Genomic DNA, 23561 nt, shown 5'->3' with positions numbered 1-23561 from the left:
GTGGCCATGTAAAAAGGGCACTTTACCCGGGGCTATGTAAAAAGGGCACTTTACCGGTGGCCATGTAAAAAGGGCTCTATACCCGTGATCATATAAAAAGGGCAGTTTACCGGGGGTCATATAGAAAGGACACTTTACAGGTGGCCATATAGAAAGGGCACCTTAACGGTGGCCATATAGAAAGGGCACCGTACCAGTGGCCATATGTAAGGGATATCGTGCTTGCTTAAGTAGCTAATTTTGGGTTATTTTTCACAATAATAATCCCTAAACTGGATTTCCAAAAAAGGAGATGAATCCTGTAAATATAGCTGTCATTAATAAGTTGTGACTAAGTCACAGCGTGATTTCTAAATAAAACCCCGGGAACACCATTTTGAGATATGCAGCTTTAAGGTATGCAAAGCTACTTTTACTCACAGTAAATGAACTGTATACAGTTTTGGTGTCCCTGTGAAAAGGAAAACTATTTAATCTCATGGTTCCTTTCAACAGCATGAAAATACATCCTTAAGATCACAGATCACTTCCTACATAAGAGAACTGGAAATCACTAAAGAAAAACTGAACACGCTTGAACAAGCCTGGGAACACATAGGTACACTGGGTATGTAGAGCATATTTCCATGTGTGTTGCATGCTTATATGACTATGATTCAATGCACAGAATTGTCAGTAGACCATAGTAGATAGTCATAATTCATTAGTCTGAATACTGTAAGCTGCAATATAATTTCTGAGTGGATACTGCTTTCTGCACTTCACTGCCACTTTCTCTTTGTTATTTAAGGTCCATCAAGACGTTGCTTATATTGGTTTAATCTTTGACCTTGCTAGCCCAGGATAACCCTTTCTACTCCCAGTGTTCCCCAGTTTTTTGCTAGTGTCCTAGGAGGTAGGACATTTTTCTTCAGCTCTGCTGAGAAAAGTATAACACTCCTTTTTGCTAGCTTTTTCTTTTCTCTTCTTCATGTAATTATTTTCTTCTGTGACGTCAATCAAGATTACTTGTTACAATGCTGCTTGTGCTGGTCTGTACTGTGTGAGTGCACTGTGTTAGTTAACCATGGTGCACTTTTCAGGTCCAGAACCATGGTACAGCCCCAGGTTTAACCTTGTCTCTGAAAACTAGCTTTGTGAGTAAAGTAGGTTGAGCTGAGGCTGGGTACCTCTCACATTTCCCATCACCGCCGGTTTTCGCTACTGCGAGTGTATCTGTTAGGTGAAGTGTTGCATGATACATGATCTCTGTCATGCCATTCACTGTGGAGGAAACATCATCTCACTGCTGCTCCTGCTTTGCTAACCAGTACATGGAACTCTGATTTCTGGCTTGTTCTTACAGTCCATCCACCGTGCCCTGCTCACCTTCATGCCATCTGATGCTCATCAGCTCCAAATATTTCATTTTGTGAGTACCTAAGGCTTTGGTCCTAGTTGCATCACCAGAAGGCGGCCATAGCATGTCTGTACATAGACAAAGAGAGGACAGTCCTGCCACTGGGTGCTGTTTGTCAATCAGGCATTGAAATGCAGAGTTCCCCCTTATATTAGGGTTATATTTGGGGTAATTCTGGCACTCTATCCAGTTATGCCTTCTGCTCTCCCTTGCACTACCACACTAATTTCTACAGCTCCCCCTGTTCCCTTTGGATTTCTCTCACCACTAGACCCCTTGCTGCACACCCTGTGTCAGCTAGGGTTCTGTAACAGAGCCCCTTTTGAGTTACCTGTCTCTGGTTCAGTTTCCCTTCCCTGAAACATTGCTAATTCCCCTGTGGTATCTGATACACCTCAGTTTCTCACTACTTTAGGTTTTGTGTTCTGTGAAGAGTAATTTCTTCTGCTGAGGGCTTTTTTATCTTCTTGAGGATCAGGCTGATTCTCTGTGCCCTCCCTCTCATTGTAATCACAGTTTTTCCTATATGCTATGGAGCTCTGCTTTATCTGGTTCAGATGTGGGTCTTGGTCCTTCAAGTGATTTCTGTGCTGCAGACAGTTCTAAGCGCTCTTCTTGGGCTTGTTAGCATATGTTTCTGTGTTGGCCACTTCTCAGTTGGATTGCTTTTGGACATCCCAACTGTATCCAAATTCCTGAGTCCCTTAGTGAATAGGAAAGAAAATATGATTTTAATACTTACTGTACATTCCTTTTCTTAGTGCAGGTAGGAGGAGTTGTCCTGGTGCTGGCTTACCCTTTTTCTGTTTGCCAGTGTCCAATTCTTCTGTAGGCAGCCATATAACCCCTGTTTCTGAATTGCTGCATCCTTCAACGGACTACCAAGAAAAGGATTTTACAGTGAGTACAAGAATCCTATGTTTGTCTAGAAAAGGTAAGTATTTTTTTTCCCATTTGCTAGGACATCCCAAAAACACTGTTCGCAAAGTATTCATTTGTTAAGGTGACTTTTATCTTTCAAACTTCCTAAAGCATAGACAGCAGGAACAAGAAAAGAGGAAAAGCTATGAAGGAAAAAAGAAAATAACAGAATCAGATTGGAAATTTTTATCTCATATTTTATTCATCTCTTATTTTATTGTCTTGTGAAAGAAAAAAAAGCAGTTGTGGCAATTTTTACATACATAAAACAATTCTTAATGTTTTCTTATAGGAGGTAATGCTACAATTGACAAAGCTGCCAAAGCGATAACCAATAATGAAATAATGTCTATTTCCAAAAAAATTACAATGCTGGAAATGAAAGAGTTAAATGAAAGACAAAGAGCAGAGCATTCCCAGAAGATGTATGAGCACTTGAGGACTACCTTAAAACAAGTGGAGGAACGTAACTTTGAACTAGAGTTCAAGTTTGCTGAGGTAAGAACTATTCGTCCTTATTTTTGAATAAAAGTTGGGAATGTGGCAAGTAGCATATAGTGAATGTTTGGAAATGTATTTTCTTCCATAGCTTCATTATTGTCTTTAGGAGTACAATATGACTGTGTATTAGTGTGGACAAGAACCTAGATTTAGCTTAAAGTGTTTGTAAAGGTACAAAAATATAAAAATGAAAATAACAAACATGTTATAATTACCTGCTCTGTGCAATGGTTTTGCACAGAGCAGCAGTAATCCTCCTCTTTTCGGGTACCCTGACAGTGCTTCTGACCCCTTGCCTTTGCCGAGTGCCCCCACAGCAAACCTCTTGCTGTGGGGAAACTTGAGATTACTTGCTCCCGAGCTGGCCCTTTATGTCCATATGACACACACAGTCCACCCCTCTCCTGCTCCCTCCTCACTGACTGTGATTGAAAGCAGTGGAAGCCAATGGCTCCTGTTTCTGAGTCTGAGCCAATGAGGAAAGAGAGACCTGGGACAGCCGCTGCTCTTGTGCACATCTCTGGATAGAGATCTGACTCAGGTAAGTATTGGGGGGGGCTGCACATTAAGGTTTTTTACATTCATACATAGAATGCATGACAGTAAAAGACCTTCAACCTTTAGAACCACTTTAAGGCTCCATTCATATCTGAGCGTAGCGTTTTTTGCACATATTTTACCATGACTTTTGCCAGTTTTTGCACATTTTTTCATACAGCATTTTTAGCGGTTTTTGAGCTTTGGCGGTTTTTTTATTAGCCAATAGAGAAAAATATCATCTGTTGCATCATTTGTTGCCAGGTTTTTCTGCTTCATCTTTTCCATCAGCTTTTATTTCTTTTTTTCTTATTATTATTATTTATTTATTTTTTATTATTTTGTTTTTTGTTAAGATAAGAGGTTAGAGTTAAGGTTAGGTTAGGGATAGGATTAGGGGTCAGGGTTTGGGTTGGGGTTAGTATTTTATTTATTATTTTCTTATTATTTATTTATTTATTGTTAGGGTGATGATAATAATAATAATAATAATGAATAAATACATGTAAAATAAATACACAAGTAAATAAAAATAATTATACATAAATACTATGTAATAATAAATAATAATTAACCTTAACCCCCTAACCCATAAAAAATGTTAAACAAATTATTATTATTAATAATAAACACTTAAACCTGAATACAAAATACATTATTATTAATAATAATAATAATAATAATAATAATAATAAATGAATACATAAATGTAAAATAAATACACAAATAAATAACTACTCCAACCAACTTTTGGCCAGTTTCACTTTGAACACAGATATCAAGGTATATGCTAAACACTACTAGCTAAACATTTAAGAGATCTTATTCCCTCATTAGTGCAAGTGACCAGATGGGTTTTGTGAGAGGGAGGCAGGCTTCTGACGCCACCAGAAGGATATTGAATATTATACACTATGCTAATAAAACCTAAACTCCTTCTCTGCTACTTTCCATTGATGCAGAGAAGGCTTTTGATAGAGTAAACTGGAACTATATGTCGAAGGTGCTATCTACAGTGCTTTGAAAAAGTATTCATACCTCTTAACATTTTCCACATTTTGTCATGCTACAACCAAAAATGTAAATGTATCTTATTGGGAATTTTTGTGATAGACCAACACAAAGTGGCACATAACTGTAAAGTGGAAGGTAAATGATAAATGGTTTTCAACATTTTTTACAAATATCTGAAAAGTGTGGCATGCATTTGTATTCAGTCAATACTTTGTAGAATCACCTTTCGCTGCAATTACAGCTGAAAGTCTTTTTGGGTATGTCTCTACCAGCTTTGTACACAGAGAGTGAAATTTTTGCACATTCTTCTTTGCAAAATAGCTGAAACTCTGTCATATTGGATGGAGAGCATCTGTGAACAGCAACTTTCAGCTCTTGCCACAGATTCTCAATTGGCTTTAGGTCTGGACTTTTACTGGGCCATTCTAACACATGAATATGCTTTGATCTAAACCGTTCCATTGAAACTCTGGCTGTATGTTTAGGGTCGTTGTCCTGCTGGAAGGCGAACCTCCGCCCCTGTCTCAAGTCTTTTGCAGACTCCAACAGGTTTTCTTCGAAGATTGTCCTGTATTTGGCTCCATCCATCTTCTCATCAACTCTGACCAGCTTCCCTTCCCCTGATGAAGAAAAGCATCCCCACAACATGATGCTGTCACCACCATGTTCCACGGTGGGGATGGTGTGTTTAGAGTGATGTGCAGTGTTAGTTTTTTGCCACACATAGAGTTTTGCGGTTAGGCCAAAATGTTCAATTTTGGTCTCATCTGACCAGAGCACCTTCTTCCACATGTTTTCTGTGTCCCCCACATGGTTTCTCTCAAAGTGCAAATGGGACTTGTTATGGCTTTCTTTCAACACTGACTTTTTTCTTGCCACTCTTCCATAAAGGCCAGATTTGTGGAGTGCATGAGTAATAGTTGTCCTGTGGACAGATTCTCCCACCTGAGCTGTGGATCTCTGCAGCTCCTCCAGAGTTACATGGGCCTCTTGGCTGCTTCTCTGATTAATGCTCTCCTTGCTCAGCCTATCAGTTTAGGTGGACGGCCATGACTTTGTAGGCTTGCAGTTGTGCCATACTCTTTCCATTTTCTGATGATGTATTGAACAGTGCTCCGTGAGATGTTCAAAGCTTGGGATATTTTTTTATAACCTAACCCTGCTTTAAACTTATCCACAACTTTATCCCTTACTTGTCCAGTGCGTTCTTTGGCCTTCATGATGCTGTTTGTTCTCTAATGTTTTCTAACAAACCTCTGAGGGCTTCACAGAACCACTGTATTTTTACTGAGATTAAATTACACACAGGTGGACTCTATTTACTAATTAGGTGACTTCTGAGGGCAATTGGTTCCACTAGATTTTAGTTAGGAGTGTCAGAGTAAAGGGGGCTGTACACAAATGCACATCACACTTTTCAGATATTTCTTTATAAAAAAATTTGAAAACCATTTATCATTTTTCCTTCCACTTCACAGTTATGTACCACTTTGTGTTGGTCTAACATACAGAACCCCAATAAAATACATTTTCGTTTTTGGTTGTAACATGACAAAATGTGGAAAACTTCATGGGGTATGAATACTTTTTCAAGGCACCGTAGACTCTATAATAGCAGAGTTTAGTCTCCCTAGACTTCTTCACTTTACCTGCGCTCGTATTCTGTATTTTTTTTACTAAACGCCTATGCCAGAGCCACAAGTACATCCCAAAATTTGGCAATTTTATACCACACAAAAGCCAGGCGAAAAGGGCATATCCCTTTTTTACAGCATTCTACATAATATGTTGACTTTCACCAAGATAAACACTATGCTGAAATGGGAAACTGACCTACAATCCTCCTTCACAGAACACCAGTAGCAACCTACAATTTGCAGGACCTATAAGCAACCCACTGCATCAACCACTGAGAGATGACAATTAAGATAACTAACCAATGGCACTACACTCCATTCAAATTAGCCAAATTTTCCCCTTCTCCGTTTTCCCTATGCTAGTGCCAATGTGACCAAATAGGACATCTTCATGCATTCTGGGAATGCCCCAGCTTTACTAGCTTTTGGAAGCAGGTATTTGAACTCCTATCATCCACAACAGGCATTTTACTCAGCCCAAATCCAAGCCTAGGACTACTATACCTAGGTATAGATACACTACCTTCCTCCTTTTAGACCCGTAGTCACTCATATACTTTTAGCAGTTCGAACGATAGTACTCAAAAAATGGAAATCAATAGATTCCTCCAACATCTCAGAAGTGATTACTATGGTCTAGCAAAATCACATATATGAACACTTAGTAACCATTAATTCTGTAACGTGCAACATTTGAAAACCGATGGAAGATCTGGACACACAGGAAAATATTCACATAGACAATCATATTATCACTAATTCCTCTGCGCTCCTTTCTGATATGTTCTACTATGTTTTACTTGTCATACTCCATGCAAATGTACTTGAACAATTGCTGTTGACATGTAATGTTATTGCTCATACTTGTATACCTACCCCTGTGGTATATACCTTTTATACCAATAAAAACGTATTGAAACAAAAACTGTAATATTAAATTAAGAATAATTAACCTTAACCCCCTAAAATCTAGAAAAGTAATAAAATAATAACCATACTGTATTATTATTATTGTTATTATCAATGTATATTTTTTCGTTCAGGTGTTTATTATTCTTATTATTATTAATAATAATAATAATAATAATTTAATTCATATTTTTTTTTAAGGTTAGTGGTCACGTATTTTTTTTTTTTATCATGATTTTGTATTTATATGTGTATTTATTTTACATTTATTTATCCATATATTATTACTATTTTTTTTTTTTCATTTGAGCAGAAAATTGGACAAAATGCGTGTTAAAACGTGCGAAAGCACGCAAAAATGCGCCAGTCTCGCGTTTCTATTATTTTCTATGGGAATATAAATGCTCTAAAAATGTGCAAATCTGCCCAATTTGAGCTCCAAAAGTAGCTCCAAAACTTTCTTTAAACTTCAGGCGTTCTGCTTCAGGTGACTTGGAGTGGAGATGTGAATCATTTCCATAGCATAATGTTGATTTTTTTTTTTTCCCCCTGAGTGTTTTGGAGTTTCGAGCTTCGCAATACAAAGCTCTCAGTTGTGAATGGGGCCTAAGTACTCAAGTACACTGTTAATAGTTGAATTTCAAGGGCTAATTAAAAAACAGAAAAATGAAAGATGTTTGACAGCTCACAGACAGACAACCAGATGTCATCTGCAATTTTTCTGCTGCAGTTTACAAAGTAAGGCTTGTTTTTGGCTGGTGGTTGTTGATATAACAGACATTTGCATTGCTCCTATTTCTATTTTTTGTTAATGTTGGTGTCCATGCAGTGTCATTGCAAAACAAACATACTGCTTTATGGTTTGCTTTTTTTTATGTTGTATAATAATCTCATCAAAAACACACAGAAAGCAAAAAATATTATATTTGGTAATATTTTATGGTAAAGGCAAAAATATTAAAATCATAATGTTATATTTGATTACAATCCGTGTTACATAGTCATGATTGTTATGCATTAATTTGTGACAGTTTCACTAATTTATTTTCAACCACAGTTAATATTAAAGCTTATCAGTTTACCACTAACACCAATAATGCTGTTCAAAAGGCTGGAATTGCACTTAAAGTGGAACTTACGTCAGAAAATTAGGTTCTGCTAAATCACTTCAGGCTGGCCCCTTTTGCAGGTATAGCATGTAAAACATAAGTGTCTATACTGTTTAAAATTCAGTAATACACTTTCTCATCTTGCTCTGCACATGCTCAGTTCTCTCTAATTTTCAGCACTGTGCCAAATTTGTAAAGCCTGATCTGCTAACAGCCTACAGATTTAATGCTGCTCAGGACTCTGGGCTTCAGCAAAATGGCAGCCTCCAGCAAGAAGAAACAGGAGCAATGCTAGAGGCAATTTTCAGCACACACTAATTTTGGTAGCATGATTATTAATGTGAAATGTATGTTTCTTGCTAAAGAACACTGTTTTTTTATCGAGTTGTTATGAGTATAGTTCCATTTTAAATTTGAGTACAGCCAAATTTTTTACACTTCTCAAACTACTTCTAGGCAGGACTGTTGAAGATTTTAACATGGTATGCAACCTCTTACTTATGCTCAGTTGTATGAGACTTCTTAAGAGAACTTGTTCAAGAATTAAACAAAGAGCTATGCATTTACATAAACATAGACTAAGGGCCTTCACAGAAAGTAAGGATATGGGCAACTATGGTTTCTGAGTTAGTGGACAGCTTGGTACAAAACATAAATACTTGAGAAATTCAAAACATTTGGACGGGTATGTTTTTTATAAGGGTGTCCCCTGGCAGTGGGTGGTAGCATTTCCCCATGATCCCCGCTTGTTAGATGACACAACTATGGGGGTGTGTCCATGATTCTCTGGAGCTCACAATAAGTGCGTTGAACAATGCTGGGCATGATTCTACTAGGAGGATGTCCACAGAGGAGGACTTTGAGGGCAGTGCTAGAGCTTGGAAAGGCCAGGTTAATTTTAAAACACATACAGAATGGCGCTATGTTAATAAAGAATGTAGGTATCTGTCTTTGCCGCTGCACTTGTTTACGTTTTATTTTCTTTATTAGGCCAAATGGAGGAATCCAGAGAACTGAGTTTTAGTTTACACATACTGGCATTATATATTTATTACTGTTTTCTTAGCTTACTAAAATTAATCTTGAGGCACAAAAAGTTGAGCAAGCACTGAGGGATGAACTTGCAAACAGTGTGAGCAAAGCAGTGTATGAAGCAGATCGCAGAAGAATACTAGAGCTGGAAAAGAGTGAAGCAGAACTCAAGGTTGAAGGTTCCAAGTAAGTGTGTGTTTATTTCCATTATTTGGAAATGGAAAAGGGTAACATTAAATAAAACAGGGAACTGTGAACATAAGGAACTCCATTAAGACCTAAATGCATATCAAAGTGGCACAAAATGGATGTCCCTGAATTTAGAAAGTGTTAGAAAATACCCAGTAAAATACGTAGTGGTAAAGCAAAATTTGCTTTCTCTTCCAATGTGGGACACGAAAAGTCTTAGACATTTGGGTTATACTAATGTCTACAGGAAGATTGGACACTTGCAAGCAAATGTAGCCCATCCCAAGATAACCCCCATTCTATCAGCAGATGAACTTTTTTTTTTTCTGCAGTAGGCTTTCTTTTTTATTTTTTTTTTAAAGCTAAAAGTTTTTCCTTATCTTTTTCTTAAACCTTCTAACAACTTCTAGCACTATTGTTAGAGCTAGTTTTTACAATGGCAGTTATATGGTGTGGCCTATCCTCACCTTGGCTTTTGGAGTGCACAGCTGGACCCAGATAGACTGAACATTGTTGAGCATGGAAGTGACTTTTGGGCACTAGGTTCTGCATTTTGTCCTTTTCAGACCCCACTCTAGTAACAAGCCCTCAACACTTGCCCTGTGTCTGAGCAGTTCAGCTGAGCACTAGGGACTACTTTGTTGGCCACCTTGGAAATTAGCTTTTTTCAATGGTTTTACCTTGGAAGGGATAATACTGAGGAACTGAAAGCTGACATCATCTGCCAAATTGTGTTGCTGCTATTTCCTGTCATTCAGCACCTTTCTGTTGCTTCTGCTTTGCAAAGAACAATGTGGAACTCCAATCTTCAGCTCATTTCCACTACTTGCCTGCAGTGACCAGGTGTTGTGCATCCCTTGGGTTCAACGTCGCACCCTGAGCTCACACTGTGTTAAGCTGGGTATACACTATTTGTTTTTTCTGTTTAATCAGTGGGCTAAAAAAGAAGTAACAGATTCCTGCATCCACACAAGTGAAGTGGATACAGGAGTCACTGTGTTCTTGTATTCTGATAGCGGGGATTCCTCCACTGTTAGAATCCACTGATCGCCTTGCAGCCGATTAGCTGCAAGGTGCTGTTTGAAGGAGGTTTTCCAGCTGGACCATTTGACAGAAGCTGATTGAATGATCGACTTCTATTGAACCAGATAGACAACACACAGATCGGAATTTGGATGAATTTAGCCAAACCAGCCAATTTTTGATTTTTGTACCCACCTTTACTGCCGTGTGGTTACACGGCAGGAACAGCCCTGCCATACCAGGTGCTCCCAGCTCATATCCTGCTAAAAACTCTAGTGCTGCTTGCAGAAAATCCAGTGATATGACTGGAATATGATGCCTGCAATTGTGCTCTCTGCTTCTAGGGTCTTTACCATCTTTAGATTTTTTCCTAGTTACCATAGTTGTTGCCACCTCCTTAGCTCTCTCCAAGGAGTTCTTTACTTATGTCAAGCATAGGGTTGCCACCTCATCCCTTTAAAGCCGAACACATATTAATTACACAGCTTCTCAGGCAAACTTATTGCAGACAAGGCACCAAATGAGTTTAATTACCACTTTAATCAGCCACAGAACCTGTGTAATCAATGTGTTCCGTTTTAAAGGGATGGGGTGGCAACCCTAGTCATGCATGACTTTATGGTCCCTCCCGGATAAGCTTGCCTCTGCGGAGTTGCGGTCTTCTGCTATTATTCCCAAAATGAAAGAGACCGCTTTGTCCTTTATTGATGCAGTGTGCACTTATGTGAAACGTATCAGCCTGCTGCTTCTACTAGAGCTGCCAAGCCTTTTCCAGTGCATCTGCTGTTTTAGGTCTTCCTCTACGAAGATTGCAAACACCCTTATAAAATTTTTACTTCACACTGTGCCTATTGCTCTTGTATCCATTTAAATAGTGGCCTGCTTTCACTGTGAATCTGCCAGTGTCTTGCTTTAATAATACAACCACCATTCCAATGGAAGATGCACCTGTCTGTTAAGACCCCACTGATAAGCATATAAAGGCCTTCTCCAGAGATCTGCTCTTCATGCAGTCTTTGCTGAGGTTTTGATTTGAAAAACGTTGAATGTTTGCCCAGTTTCTTTATTATTTCAGACATTAGTCTTCTTTCCATTCACACTCCTAGAGCAATTTGGTTAAAGTGTAGGACTTTAAAGCCTGCAACTTAGAGGCACTTGCTTCACATTTTTTTTAAGGAACATGATCTCTTCAGCTGTAGCTTGAATGCCAAAAAGATACCATGGCAAGGGTACCCATCTGCCTTAGGTAATTAAGCGTAAGGCACAGACAAGCAAGGTTCATCCCTTGTTGGAGGTGAAAAAAGTCCTTCTCAGGACTCCAAACGTAGGAATGCCTCCCAGCCAGCATGCCAAGTGCTCAGATAAATCTGCTTCAGTATGGAGTTGCCAAAGGTGGGGGAGTGGAAGAGGTATGGGAGTGTCTGTTAGCCTTTGAGGACACTGGACATCTTTAATCTCACATTATTGGCACAGGATACCTAGATAAGCCATTCATTCTGGTGAATGTCAGTGAGTGTGGAGATTTGGTGATCTACACATGGTGGTGCCCTCTGCATGGAATTTTAAAAGTCTTGGAGTTTTGTAGAACCACTGCCAGTTGATGGATGGACTTTTAGATACTTGGTGACAAGGACTATATTGGCATTTTATTCACAGACTTTTGATTTTATTGTTGATGTTATCATTATTGTATCATATTGCATAATAACAGTGCTGCCTATTTTTGCTGTATTCATAAATGCCCAAGGTACCAGTCAAAAGGACTGGAAATAATATTTTTGCACTCGTCACAAGATCTTTTTCGTGGATCATGTACTGCTCTGCTAGCCAATCCTCCTGTAGTATTATCCAAAGGTTTAAGACTTCTGGTGTTCCTAATAGACTCCAAGAAAAGCATGTTATTTTAAGCTTTTAAGCAGAATAGTATATATCATTTTCAATTTGTGTGTGTGTTATCTTTCACTAGACTACGCAGCCTTTCTGATATTGCCAAAGCACAAATCTCCACACTAGTTAACCGACAGCAGTCAAGAGAAAAGGAAGTGGAGTCTCTGCGGAAACAAGTCTTGGATTTCCAGGTTGGCACTTCAGATACCTTGATACTTGTGCCTGAATAAGGCTCATGCTGATAAATTTGTTAAATGACTGAAGTTTATGTTGTGTTTGCTGCAACAGCTGTCTTTACCACATGCAAAACATTGTTCATGGTCGGTAAATTCTTTAACTTATACTATGTTTTCCATGAAAGTAGTAAATACCTTGACTCCATTTCATGCTGTTTTTGGAGCTCAGATTCATCTCAGTGAAATAACAGTACAGATGTTACCTGCATAGCAGGATGCAATTATATTTTTACAATTTTTTTAGGTCAGCAAAATCTGTTATGGTCAGACTGCTTGCTGTAGATGTGTTTTTATATAGTTAATACAAACAGTGTAACATGCTTAGAGAGATGCAAAGTGGCACTTAGAGTGTCTTTATATAATATTGTGGATCTTTATAATCTCCATGTTATTAGCACATAAAACTGAGCTTTAGGTCCACAGTTAAATACGTAGTTGAAATACATGTGAATTATCATTTGTGATTAATCACCGAATGCCACCCAGGCTGCTGATTATTACACTGAAGGAAAATCGCCCTTTTAATGAGATTAAGGACTTACACAGAAAAAAATATACTTTTGTGTAGGGGTACCCCAAGGGTTTGTCCTGGTCCCTATCTATTCTATTCTCTATCTACACCTCTTTCCTTGGTCACTTGATAATCTCGTATGGGTTCCAATACCATCTCTATTCTGATGATGCCCAAATCTGTCTCTGTACTCCTCAGCTTACTTCTACAATCTCCTTGTGCACCACTAACTTACTAACTGACATAACTGCATGGATATCAAACTACTGTCTCAAATCAATCTTTCAAAAGCTGAGCTCATACTTGCTCCCCCCTTCCACCCTGCACCCCCTCCCCAGACTTTTCCATCAAGATTATTAGCACATATATATATATATATATATATATATATTAAACACTAGTGCAGCACTGTAAAAATACAATATGACTATCAATTCGTAAAAACATATGCAACACAATCATTCTAAAGAACGAGTTCAAAGGACTGCTTGAAGTGCTGAAAAGTGAAGATCAAACGTCATAACTGAAGAGCCAAGAGGTAAACCTTTTTGTTATATATAACAAGAGGAGGATAGTTGTGGCTCCCAACAGCTTCTGAACTTCCCCATAGTAAAGCCGCACACCATCTCAGTGTGAAAAGAAGGGAGCTTACTGGATTCGAGTAACCCCCAGTAATGAGTGGTCAAACAGCGCTCTATACACTCCACAAGGATATCCAAACTCTGCCAAGTACTTTGCCAGACAGCCGTACTGCTATGTTCCCATAGATCAGTGAACAATTGGACTCATTTGCAGTGGCATCATAAAAGAAAGATAGAAACACTACCCATAGTGTAAACTAGTAGAGTATGCAGATTTAATGAGGTATAAGCATGCTAAACAGGCACTTGCTATTGCTGAACTATTTTGGTTTTAAACATTCACATTTTTAATAAAGCAAAAATATTTCACATCTAATATTAGATATAGACACTCAGTCTTTACGGCTGATTTCTAGTCAGATATCAAATGCATACATTTACAGTCTATTCGTTCATTAAAATATTAAGAGTTCTGACTATTTTCTGCCCATATAGAGCACCTTAGCTAATGTACTGTAGTATATTAGGTACCTAATAATCCAACATATGTCACACATAGTGGTTAATTAATATCTGTCACCTTTATAAAGCTACTTATATTTTTGCTATGACTTTCTTTTTGTAGGATCAGAGTGATGAGAAAGCACTGATTGCAAAATTACACCAGCAGATTGTAGCTCTTCAAGTCAGTGAAGCAACTGCTGTAGCAAAGTTGGAAGCAACAACCACCAAACTGCACAAATTAGAAGCCTACAGTTTGCGTTTGGAACAGAAGATTGATGATAAAGAGCAGGCATTATATTATGCCCGGTTAGAAGGCAGAAACCGAGCCAAGCACCTTTGCCACACCATTCAGACACTGAGAAGGCAGTTCAGTGGTGCACTTCCATTAGCCCAACAGGAGAAATTCTCCAAGACAATGATGGAGCTGCAGAGTGACAAGATGAAGATTGGTAATGAAATGCAGCTTGTACAGCAAGACCGGCGGGATACTGAGACTCGTGCCTTAGAGCTAGAGCTAAAGCTGAAGGGCTTGGAAGAGCTTATTGCCACCCTTAAAGATGCTAGAGGAGCTCAGAAGGTTAGTCATTCTAATGCTGAGCAATTTACAAACTTGAGTACAGCATTTATAGACATAAATTTATATATATTTTTTTACTTAGATTTTATCTTGCCAGATGTTTCAAGTGACTTAATTGGTATTTACCATAATGACAAATGGAAATCGGTACTCAAATACTCAAAGTTGAACTGCATAGAACATAATTACACTCTAGTAAAGACCATCGCCTGACCTGGGCCTTTGGGCTGGAAATGTGGCTAGCTAGCTTGCTTTGCTTATTAGTAATAATTATTGGTTACTGCCTGATAGTTCATCCTCCTACAGCACTCACCATAAAAAATTGAGGGGCACTGGAATTCAGGAACAATGGGATCATCTCTTCAGATATGTTCTTGACACCATGGGTGGGCAGAGTGTTCTCCTACATCAGCGCAAGAGATTTGTGGAAGGGTAAGAGGAATTCTACCCTTTTACATCATCTTCTTTGGCAGTAAGTACTTGTAGGCCTTTGGAGCCTAATGTCCACTCAGTCAATAGATGATGAAACTGGATTTCAGGTAAACCCTGTGGTAAACCAAAGTGGGGGGCTGTGTGTATATCTGGATGGGACCTCAGGTAGTTTGCCTCTCCAGCATTTGGGTGCTCAGCAGGGGCGGACTGACCATTTGAGAACTCGGGCACTGCCCGAGGGCCTGGGGTCGGTAGTGGGCCCCATGAGATGCTCCTGCTACCTTTCATAGGCTTTTTTAGGTGTGGTTTGAGTGTGGGCGAGGACACAGGGGCCCCATGATCCCCTATAGCCCAGGGGCCCCATGAGTTGTCAGTCCACCCCTGGTGCTCAGTACACCGCTTTTAGCCCATTGGCTAATTCGTTGTTTCTGGCTTCTCCTTCATTTGCCCCTTTCCTTCTTTTTGCTACATCACTTAGCAGTGTGTCCTTCTGGATACCTCTCCAAGCCTTGGGACCCCCTTTTCCCATTCAGGTGGGAAGTTTGTATCAGGAGTAGTATCCTATCCAGAATTTCATTCCTTTCCTTAAGAGAATTCTATAGCCTCACTTTTCAGGGGGACCCCCTGAATTGAGTGGTAAAACCCTACGTTTGAGTAGCACCCTCCTAGTTAGGTGCTAGTATAGGTGTTCGTAGGTACATTTAGTTGTTTTTTTTTTTTAGGCTCCTGCATTCAGGAGTTTTTGCGCACTTTCAAAAAGTGCACCAAATCCACAGGATATAATAGAAGTCTATAGCTAAGTGAAGCAAACCCTCAGTAAAGCTGCAGGTACACCTCACTGCACCCGCGTTGTGGGTAAACCGCAGGGAAAGGGTGTTATAGCATCCCTATACTATCATGCTTAGTGTATTGCTTGACCTGAAGACCTGGGATAAGAGGTGGAGTGCAGTTGTTATCACTTCACATGGGAACCAGCACTACAGAGGAGGCATCGGCTTATGCGGCTTTGCTCCCTATTACAGCTCCAACTTTACAAGTAGTCCCTCTGCATTGCACTCTGCTTGATGCTCTGGGATTATTATAATAATAATTATTATGGATTTATATAGCGCCAACAGTTTGCGCAGTACTTTACAATATAAAGGGGGACAGTGCAATTACAATACAGATCAAAACAGAAGGAATGGGAGGGCACTTCCCATGGAGCTTACAATCTAAAGGAAGGGGAGGTGATACAAAAGGTGATAGCTGCTGTCAAGGAAATTCCTTCTCATTCTTATTTAGATGTTTGTAGGGTGTTGATCTAACATCCTGCCTTTCTCTTTGGGAGGCTGGACTTGAGGTGAGTCATCCGTACGGTCCCTATGGACAAGAAGGTCCCTGGAATGACCCATTAGTCTCTTAAAGTAAATGGAGTGGTCACTTCCCACTGAGGACTTTGCGTTTCCCTGAGTTTTCAGCAGGGACCTTTCTGGGACCCGATTCTCCTTCTTTGGCTGATATGCAAGCTTTTAAGGAATTATCTCCAGATTCTTTTTTTCTTGGTTCTGTGCCTAATCAGATGAATGTTGTTGGCTGTTTGGCTAGTGATTCTTCCTCTTGCTCCATGGCTGTGGATGCTTTTCCTGACTGGGGCAATTCTCATTACTCTTAGAGCCATGTACTGGATTATGGTTAGGCAGATCATGCAGAGTTCCTCTAGCAGGCCTGAGACACCTCCAGGTGTGTTAGGGGGATGAGTCTTGCTTTTCTTCCTGCTGTTTTGGTGTTAATGTGCACCAGCCTGGGGTTATAGTTAACCCTTTATCCCTGCCTACCCCTAAAGGGGTACATCTTGCGCTCCCTTACCTCTCTTATTCATTCAGGTTAACATCAGATTAATACCCCCGCGGGCTGCTACTAGTCTCAGGGGTTCTGTTGGCTATCCTTTGATTTTTTACACTGTGAGGTTCTCGTGTTCCTTGTATATCTTGTGCTAGATGAACTGACTGGCAAGGCAACCTTATTCTTGCGGGTTTAAGACCCAGGCTTTGGGTCTTTTAGAGCTCTTATAGCTGCAAAGACCTTTCTGCTTCACCTGATCCATTTTATAGAGAGGCTGGAGCAAATGTTTAGGGCCTTGTGATTTAGTTGTAAAGGTTTGTTACAGGCCTCAAAACTTGTATCTTGTATGGGACCGATGTTTACAAATGTGTAGGGCAATCTCATGTGTGTGGGATACTGATAAGTTGTCCCAGGACCATCTTGTCTTACAGAGAACTTCACCTCATCTGGGTAAGCTTTGGGCATTCGTGCTTCTGGTAGTCCTGTGTTATAGACAGCTTGTGACCCTTTCTTGGTTCTGTCAGTGGCTGTTGCTCCCCCCTCAGTTGGACTGCTTTTGGATAACCCTACTGTTTCATAGGTCTTTTTTTTTTTTTTTTTTGCTGGCCCTATGTATTGCTTGTTCACAAAATTGAGGCAGGGAAGGAGTTTTATACAGAGATTAGCTTTTACAAGTTTTCTGTTTGCCACTGTCCCAATCTCTTGTGGCTGTCAGTATAGTTTTGACTGTTTCTGAATTTAGGTGTCCCTCAAATGATTTGAAGAAAAATTTTGGGGTATGTGCAAACATCTAATTATATCAGGGACAGTGGGGTCTCACAATGAATGGGTTCCAAGCAGAGTTGCAGCCTTAGAAAATGTGCATTGATCTTACTATTTGAATCTCCATGAGTTGGATAAATGCATTTATGGTGTGTAAAGATGGGAAGGCCTTGAAATAAAACAAAAAAATTGAACAAAAAAAGGAGTGTGGAATTTTTAGACATGAAGATATTAATGAAAGATTTCTGACGTTTTATGTAAAGTCTTAAATTATTGCAAGTTCTCTCAGCTGAAGACAAGCAAATCCTGAAATACAATTTAAGTAACACTGTACTCCTCAATGCAGTTCCCAAACAAGAACATATGCATTCCTGCCACAATGGGGCACTGCAGGGGAAAAGCTCCAGTTTTGTTTGTTAGTGGGCTCCATCCTGTACTTCCTACAGTTGGGTGATTGTTGGGATACAGTAGAGAATAGTTTCTTTTCTCCTCTCAAGCCTTAATTGACAGGTAAGAGGGTAAATCTGTCTGACAAATTAGGTTATCTTTATAAATATCTTTTTAAAATGATTCCTGCTAATGTTCTCCACCATCACAGCATAATGTGTCAGTAAATTGTTTTTTCCCTCAAGAGATTTCAGTCCAGAAACACTTTCTGCTGCTTCTGGATCATCACAAATTTTAAAAAGCAAGTTTAGTTTATTTACGGAATAAGCTGTACTTTTATTTCAAGCATATTAATTTTTATATGCATGGGATTTAACCTTCCCAGTGTAACAAAGACTTTCAATTTGTAAAACTAGTCCACACTGACTTTTTTTTAATTTTTTTTTTTTAATTTTTCCCAAAATGTCCATTTTTTCCAGAACAAAAACAGGGAAAAAATGTTAGTAGAAAACAGTGCGGCGCTTATATAGCCTTACAGCCCTAGATGTAATACAAATGACTTATCACATATAACTATTGAGTGATATAAGCGTGATACACACAATAGAGTGACTAAAACACAATGACATGAATAGTGTCCATGTGAAAAATAAAGTCATGCAGGTGTACACTGCAAATGCCAATCATCAGACAGGTGGAGTGCCCCCCTCCTCAAATAGATGGAGTGCCAATCTGTCGACACTACAGGTGCCAATCCTCAGACAGGTGGAGTGCCCCCTCACCTTCCTGCCCAGGCCCCACAGGACCAACGAGCCTTGGGTATATAATCGCTCTATACCCCTGAGCGTGGATGGATCCCTCTGCTGATGGATTCCCCGGATGATAGTATTAGACTTCTCCTCCTCTTAGTTCCTATGCAGATCGTTGGTGGTATCGGTGGGTCTCCCCCCCTCACGAGCACAAATGAGGAAAGAGAGCTTGCATAGTGTAAAACCACCAAGATGGCGCCCGCGCCGGATATAACGTCAGAACGTTCGGTCGGTGAAGCTCCTCCCCCTGGCGTGTCTACGCGTTACGTCACACCGACCGAACGTTCTGACATTATATCCGGCGCGGGCGCCATCTTGGTGCACCTGGTCCCGAATACAGTACACCCTCTGAGTGGTGTAAAGGCCTGATTTGTTTGAGAAGCATGTGAGTACGTATTTCATCTTTTACTGTTTGAATAAAGTGGTTTTACACTATGCAAGCTCTCTTTCCTCATTTGTGCTCGTGAGGGGGGGAGACCCACCGATACCACCAACGATCTGCATAGGAACTAAGAGGAGGAGAAGTCTAATACTATCATCCGGGGAATCCATCAGCAGAGGGATCCATCCACGCTCAGGGGTATAGAGCGATTATATACCCAAGGCTCGTTGGTCCTGTGGGGCCTGGGCAGGAAGGTGAGGGGGCACTCCACCTGTCTGAGGATTGGCACCTGTAGTGTCGACAGATTGGCACTCCATCTATTTGAGGAGGGGGGCACTCCACCTGTCTGATGATTGGCATTTGCAGTGTACACCTGCATGACTTTATTTTTCACATGGACACTATTCATGTCATTGTGTTTTAGTCACTTTATTGTGTGTATCACGCTTATATCACTCAATAGTTATATGTGATAAGTCATTTGTATTACATCTAGGGCTGTAAGGCTATATAAGCGCCGCACTGTTTTCTACTTCCATTCCCTGCTTATTGTGGGTGCTTAGATTGTGGCACCAGTAGTGCTGGCTGCTGTATTCTAGTAGTTTATCTGGAGGCGCAGGAGATACCTCTTTTTATTTTTATTTTTTTATTTTTTTTTTTTTTTTATTTCTCTAGGGAAAAAATGTTTTTCTTTTCTCGTGGCTTCAAAATTTCTGGATTTCATCATTCGTTTTATTAGTAATGACTGTTTTTGATTAAATGATTCTTTATGTCTTTGCAAGTAGGCAATAACAAGTAACAATAAAATATTTAAGTACATTTAATAATGAGTATACTTGTAGACACCAGTTCACAGAGAATATAAAAAAAATGTATCTTGTATGGGTAACGTTGACATACTGTTCAGACATTTGGTGTTAATTTACCATTAGGTATCTGATTTATAGTTATATATTCTGTCAGGAGGTATTGCAGGGGCTTAATCTGTAAATTGGGAAAAAACCACGTTATACTAAATAGACAAAGCAGCTGATGTTAGAAATTAGTTGCCTAATTTTTCATTTTGAAGTAACCTGTTACAAAACATATTATGACACTTTTCTAGAGTAGAGTAGATCAGAGTGAATGTGCTTTCGTTCTGCAGTTCTGATGTCTTCCAGATACATTTTATTTTATTCTTTATAGTGCAGAATCTAGATATGGGTACCAGATGTGTTCCCTGCAATGTGAGTTTAATGTATTCTATGAATTTATAAGATCTTTAATGATAAAATCTTTATAAACCAGGTGTGATTCCAAGAAAAGTACACGTTGAGCATGTTAAAGTAAATGCAATCTGGAAAGTAGTATATATGCATAAAGTACATTTATATACCTCCACTCTATTTTACATGTTGCTGAACAGATAAGAGTATAGTATCCCATCTCCACATCAGGCTACCTCAGACCCAATACACATTTTGTTATATTTTAGAGGAGGTTAATAGACCTGATAATGTAAAAAAAAGCATAGCTAATCCACTAGAATACCAGCTGATTTTTATATTTCATATCCATCATGTGCATTTTTTATTATAGTTACAGCAAGTACTTTGGAAAATCTACTCATGTATGATTTATTGCATGTTTTAAATTTTGAGGATTGGAGTAAGTGTGAACATCATGATCTCCCCTCCTCCAGTCACATAACAACTTGCATTCTGTGACAAGAATGCAAGGCTTTCCCTAAATGGAGGATTGGGTACTGCGAGCGACCCATTGTGGTCAGTGTACTACAGCTAGTAGAATGATAGTAAGAGATGTAACAAACACTACAGCACTAAAAGATGGGACATACTTCATTAGTAATTATTTTTTTTGTAAAAATGTGCAAAAATAGTTTTTGGCCAGAGTATAGCTTTGATGTGCATCTAAAGCCATTTTGTTGTTTAGTTTTGCAAAGAGTAGGTATGGATAAACAACTTTATCAAGTTGATATTTGTGTCCCATGTGACAAGATTCACTCTATTTTGTCCTGGTGAGGTGTCACTGAATAGGGATAGGGAGTTGTCACTGAATAGGGATAGATTTTGTATAATATAGATCACTCTGTCTGTCTGCCTGCCTGTCGGTCGATGCTTCTCTGTAGCCTTTGATAATCCAGCAGTGGGGACCTGCAGCAATTTATCGCTCCTTCAACCTCTGATTTCACCCTCCATGTTTGAGATAACGGGAAAATTAATATTGTGATAAGATCTAGAAAAATAAAATAAAAATGAGATGGAATTGAGGAGCCATTGAAAGCAACAGCCTGTACATCATTCAGGCATTAGTTTCCTACATGGGTATGGGACTCATTTTCAGCACTTCTGAGACACCTTTTTTTTTTTTAACTAAGTGGACAGAATTTTGTAAAAGTGTATGCTGAACAATACTGAACACTTACATCTGCTTTAGTAAAGTCATAAAAATGTATATCTACAGGTTACAGAATGGCACAAGAAAATGGAGGAAGTGCGGCTGCAGGACCTAAAACTAACTCGTGAGTTAAATCAGAAGAAAGAAGAAATGAAATATTTGAAAAATGTTATCTCTGAACAAGAGCGAACAATTACCAATCTGGAGGAAGAACTTGTCCAGCAAGGCAAAGTAAAGACTCCCATGAATAGGAATCTGTTTCAAATATATATTTCTACACAAGCTATATTAATTATTAATATATATAGGTTGTTGCTACCAGTTTTTTTGTATAATATGTTGGGTATATATATATATATATATATAAAGATATACAGATTATAATAAGTATTTTGTGAAGTGCAATGTACCAAGCCATATACAGATTATTTAAATTCACAGCTTGGTTACAATCAGTTTATCAGTTCTATTGTTTTATTAAGCACACTAGCATAAGCACCTGTTTCAGAATGGACAAAATTTGGCATATCACAAACAATGCTGTTTATATATAAAATGGGCAATAAGAAGTAGAACAGTAAGTACAATTTTGTAGTGAAGGAAGAAATGAATGTTTTCTTTGTGCAGGAAATGAGTGCTGTGAATCAACATGTGCTGTGAGCAGCTGGTCTGAGCTGATCACTCAGATTTCGGCCCTGCATTATGCACTAAGAACTCACAGGAAACTGCATTATGCAGGCTCATGACTGCAGCAATATTAACTGGGACTGCAGTTTGACAGGTGACACTGCCTGTCAAACTTGCACTTTGAGATCAATGGGGCCGCACTAAAAATGGAAGCCAACCACTTGTCTCATAGTTGCAGCACAGTCCCATAATGTAAAATTGCCATTTGGAAGTTTAGGAAAAAGAAAACAACAGGTGGCAGGAATACCAGCCACTGCTATACATAGAAGCAATCTATAGATTGCTTTTCAGAGGGTGGTCAGGCATTACTGCTTGTCTGAAAGAGCCCTTACACTATACAGTGTGTGTGTGATCTATATATGCACACAGTACTGTTCAAAACTTTTAGGCAGGTGTGAAGAAATGCCGGAAAATAAGAATGCTTTCAAAAATATGTATTTTCATTTTGTAAAATGAAAAAAATAAACAAAGTGAGCGAACAGCAGAAAAATCTAAATGAAATCAGTATTTGGTGTGACTACCCTTTGGCTTGAAACCAGCATCATTTCCTACATGTGCACACTTTGTACACTTTCACAAAGTCAGAGATTTTGTAGGATTAGAGTCAGGTGTATAAATAACTATACCAAGCAGGTGCTAATGATCATCAATTTCATATGTAGGTTTAAACCGTTATTAAATGAAACAGAAACAGCTGCATAGGAGTCTTAAAACTGGGTGAGGACCAGCCAAACTCTGCTGCTAAGGTGAGATTGTGGAAGACACCAGTCATACACCTTGGCAAGACTGAGCACAGCAACAAAACACAAGTAGTTCTACTGCATCAGCATGGTTTCTCCCAGGCGAAGATTTCAAAGCAGACCTGGGGTTTTAAAATGTGCTGTTCAAGCTCGTTTGAAGAAGCACAAAGGAACAGGCAATGTTGAGGACCGTAGACACAGTGGTCAGCCAAGGAAACTTAATGCAGGAGATGAAAGACACATCATGCTTACTTCTCTTCCACATCAGAAGATGTTCAGCAGTGCCACAAAGCACAGAAGTCTCTCCAGAAGTGGTCTTCGTGGAAGAATTGCTGCCAAAAAGTCATACCTCCAACGTGGAAACAAGGGTAAGCAACTCAACTATGCACGAAAACAGGAACTGGGGTGCAGAAAAATAACAGCAGGTGCTCTGGACTGATGAGTCAAAATTTTAAATATTTGGCTGTAGCAGGAGGCAGGTTGTTCATTGAAGGACAGGAGAGTGGTACAAGAGTCTGCAGGCAACAGTGAAACATGGTAGAGGTTCCTTGCAAGTGTGCCGCTGCATTTATGC

The 23561-nt window shown here is 39.3% G+C and overlaps 1 protein-coding gene across 1 annotated transcript in view; it reads left to right on the top strand.

Annotated features, from left to right (window-relative positions):
- The window catches only part of CEP290 (centrosomal protein 290), a 239857-nt gene that overhangs the window by 98307 nt on the left and 117989 nt on the right, over positions 1 to 23561 (top strand). The window contains exons 26-31 of the mRNA XM_089652468.1: positions 496 to 607; positions 2613 to 2818; positions 9094 to 9245; positions 12238 to 12349; positions 14112 to 14567; positions 21627 to 21791. Of these exons, the coding sequence (XP_089508594.1) occupies positions 496 to 607; positions 2613 to 2818; positions 9094 to 9245; positions 12238 to 12349; positions 14112 to 14567; positions 21627 to 21791 (1203 nt within the window). The remainder of the gene's footprint in view (positions 1 to 495; positions 608 to 2612; positions 2819 to 9093; positions 9246 to 12237; positions 12350 to 14111; positions 14568 to 21626; positions 21792 to 23561) is intronic.

The sequence above is a fragment of the Staurois parvus genome, unplaced genomic scaffold, assembly GCF_062004578.1.
Source record: "Staurois parvus isolate SC_StPar_1 unplaced genomic scaffold, SC_StPar_1.0 ptg000025l, whole genome shotgun sequence".
NCBI classification, from domain to species: domain Eukaryota; kingdom Metazoa; phylum Chordata; class Amphibia; order Anura; family Ranidae; genus Staurois; species Staurois parvus.
Note: the sequence above shows the minus strand (reverse complement) of the source record. Positions and strands in the feature narration are given on the sequence as shown.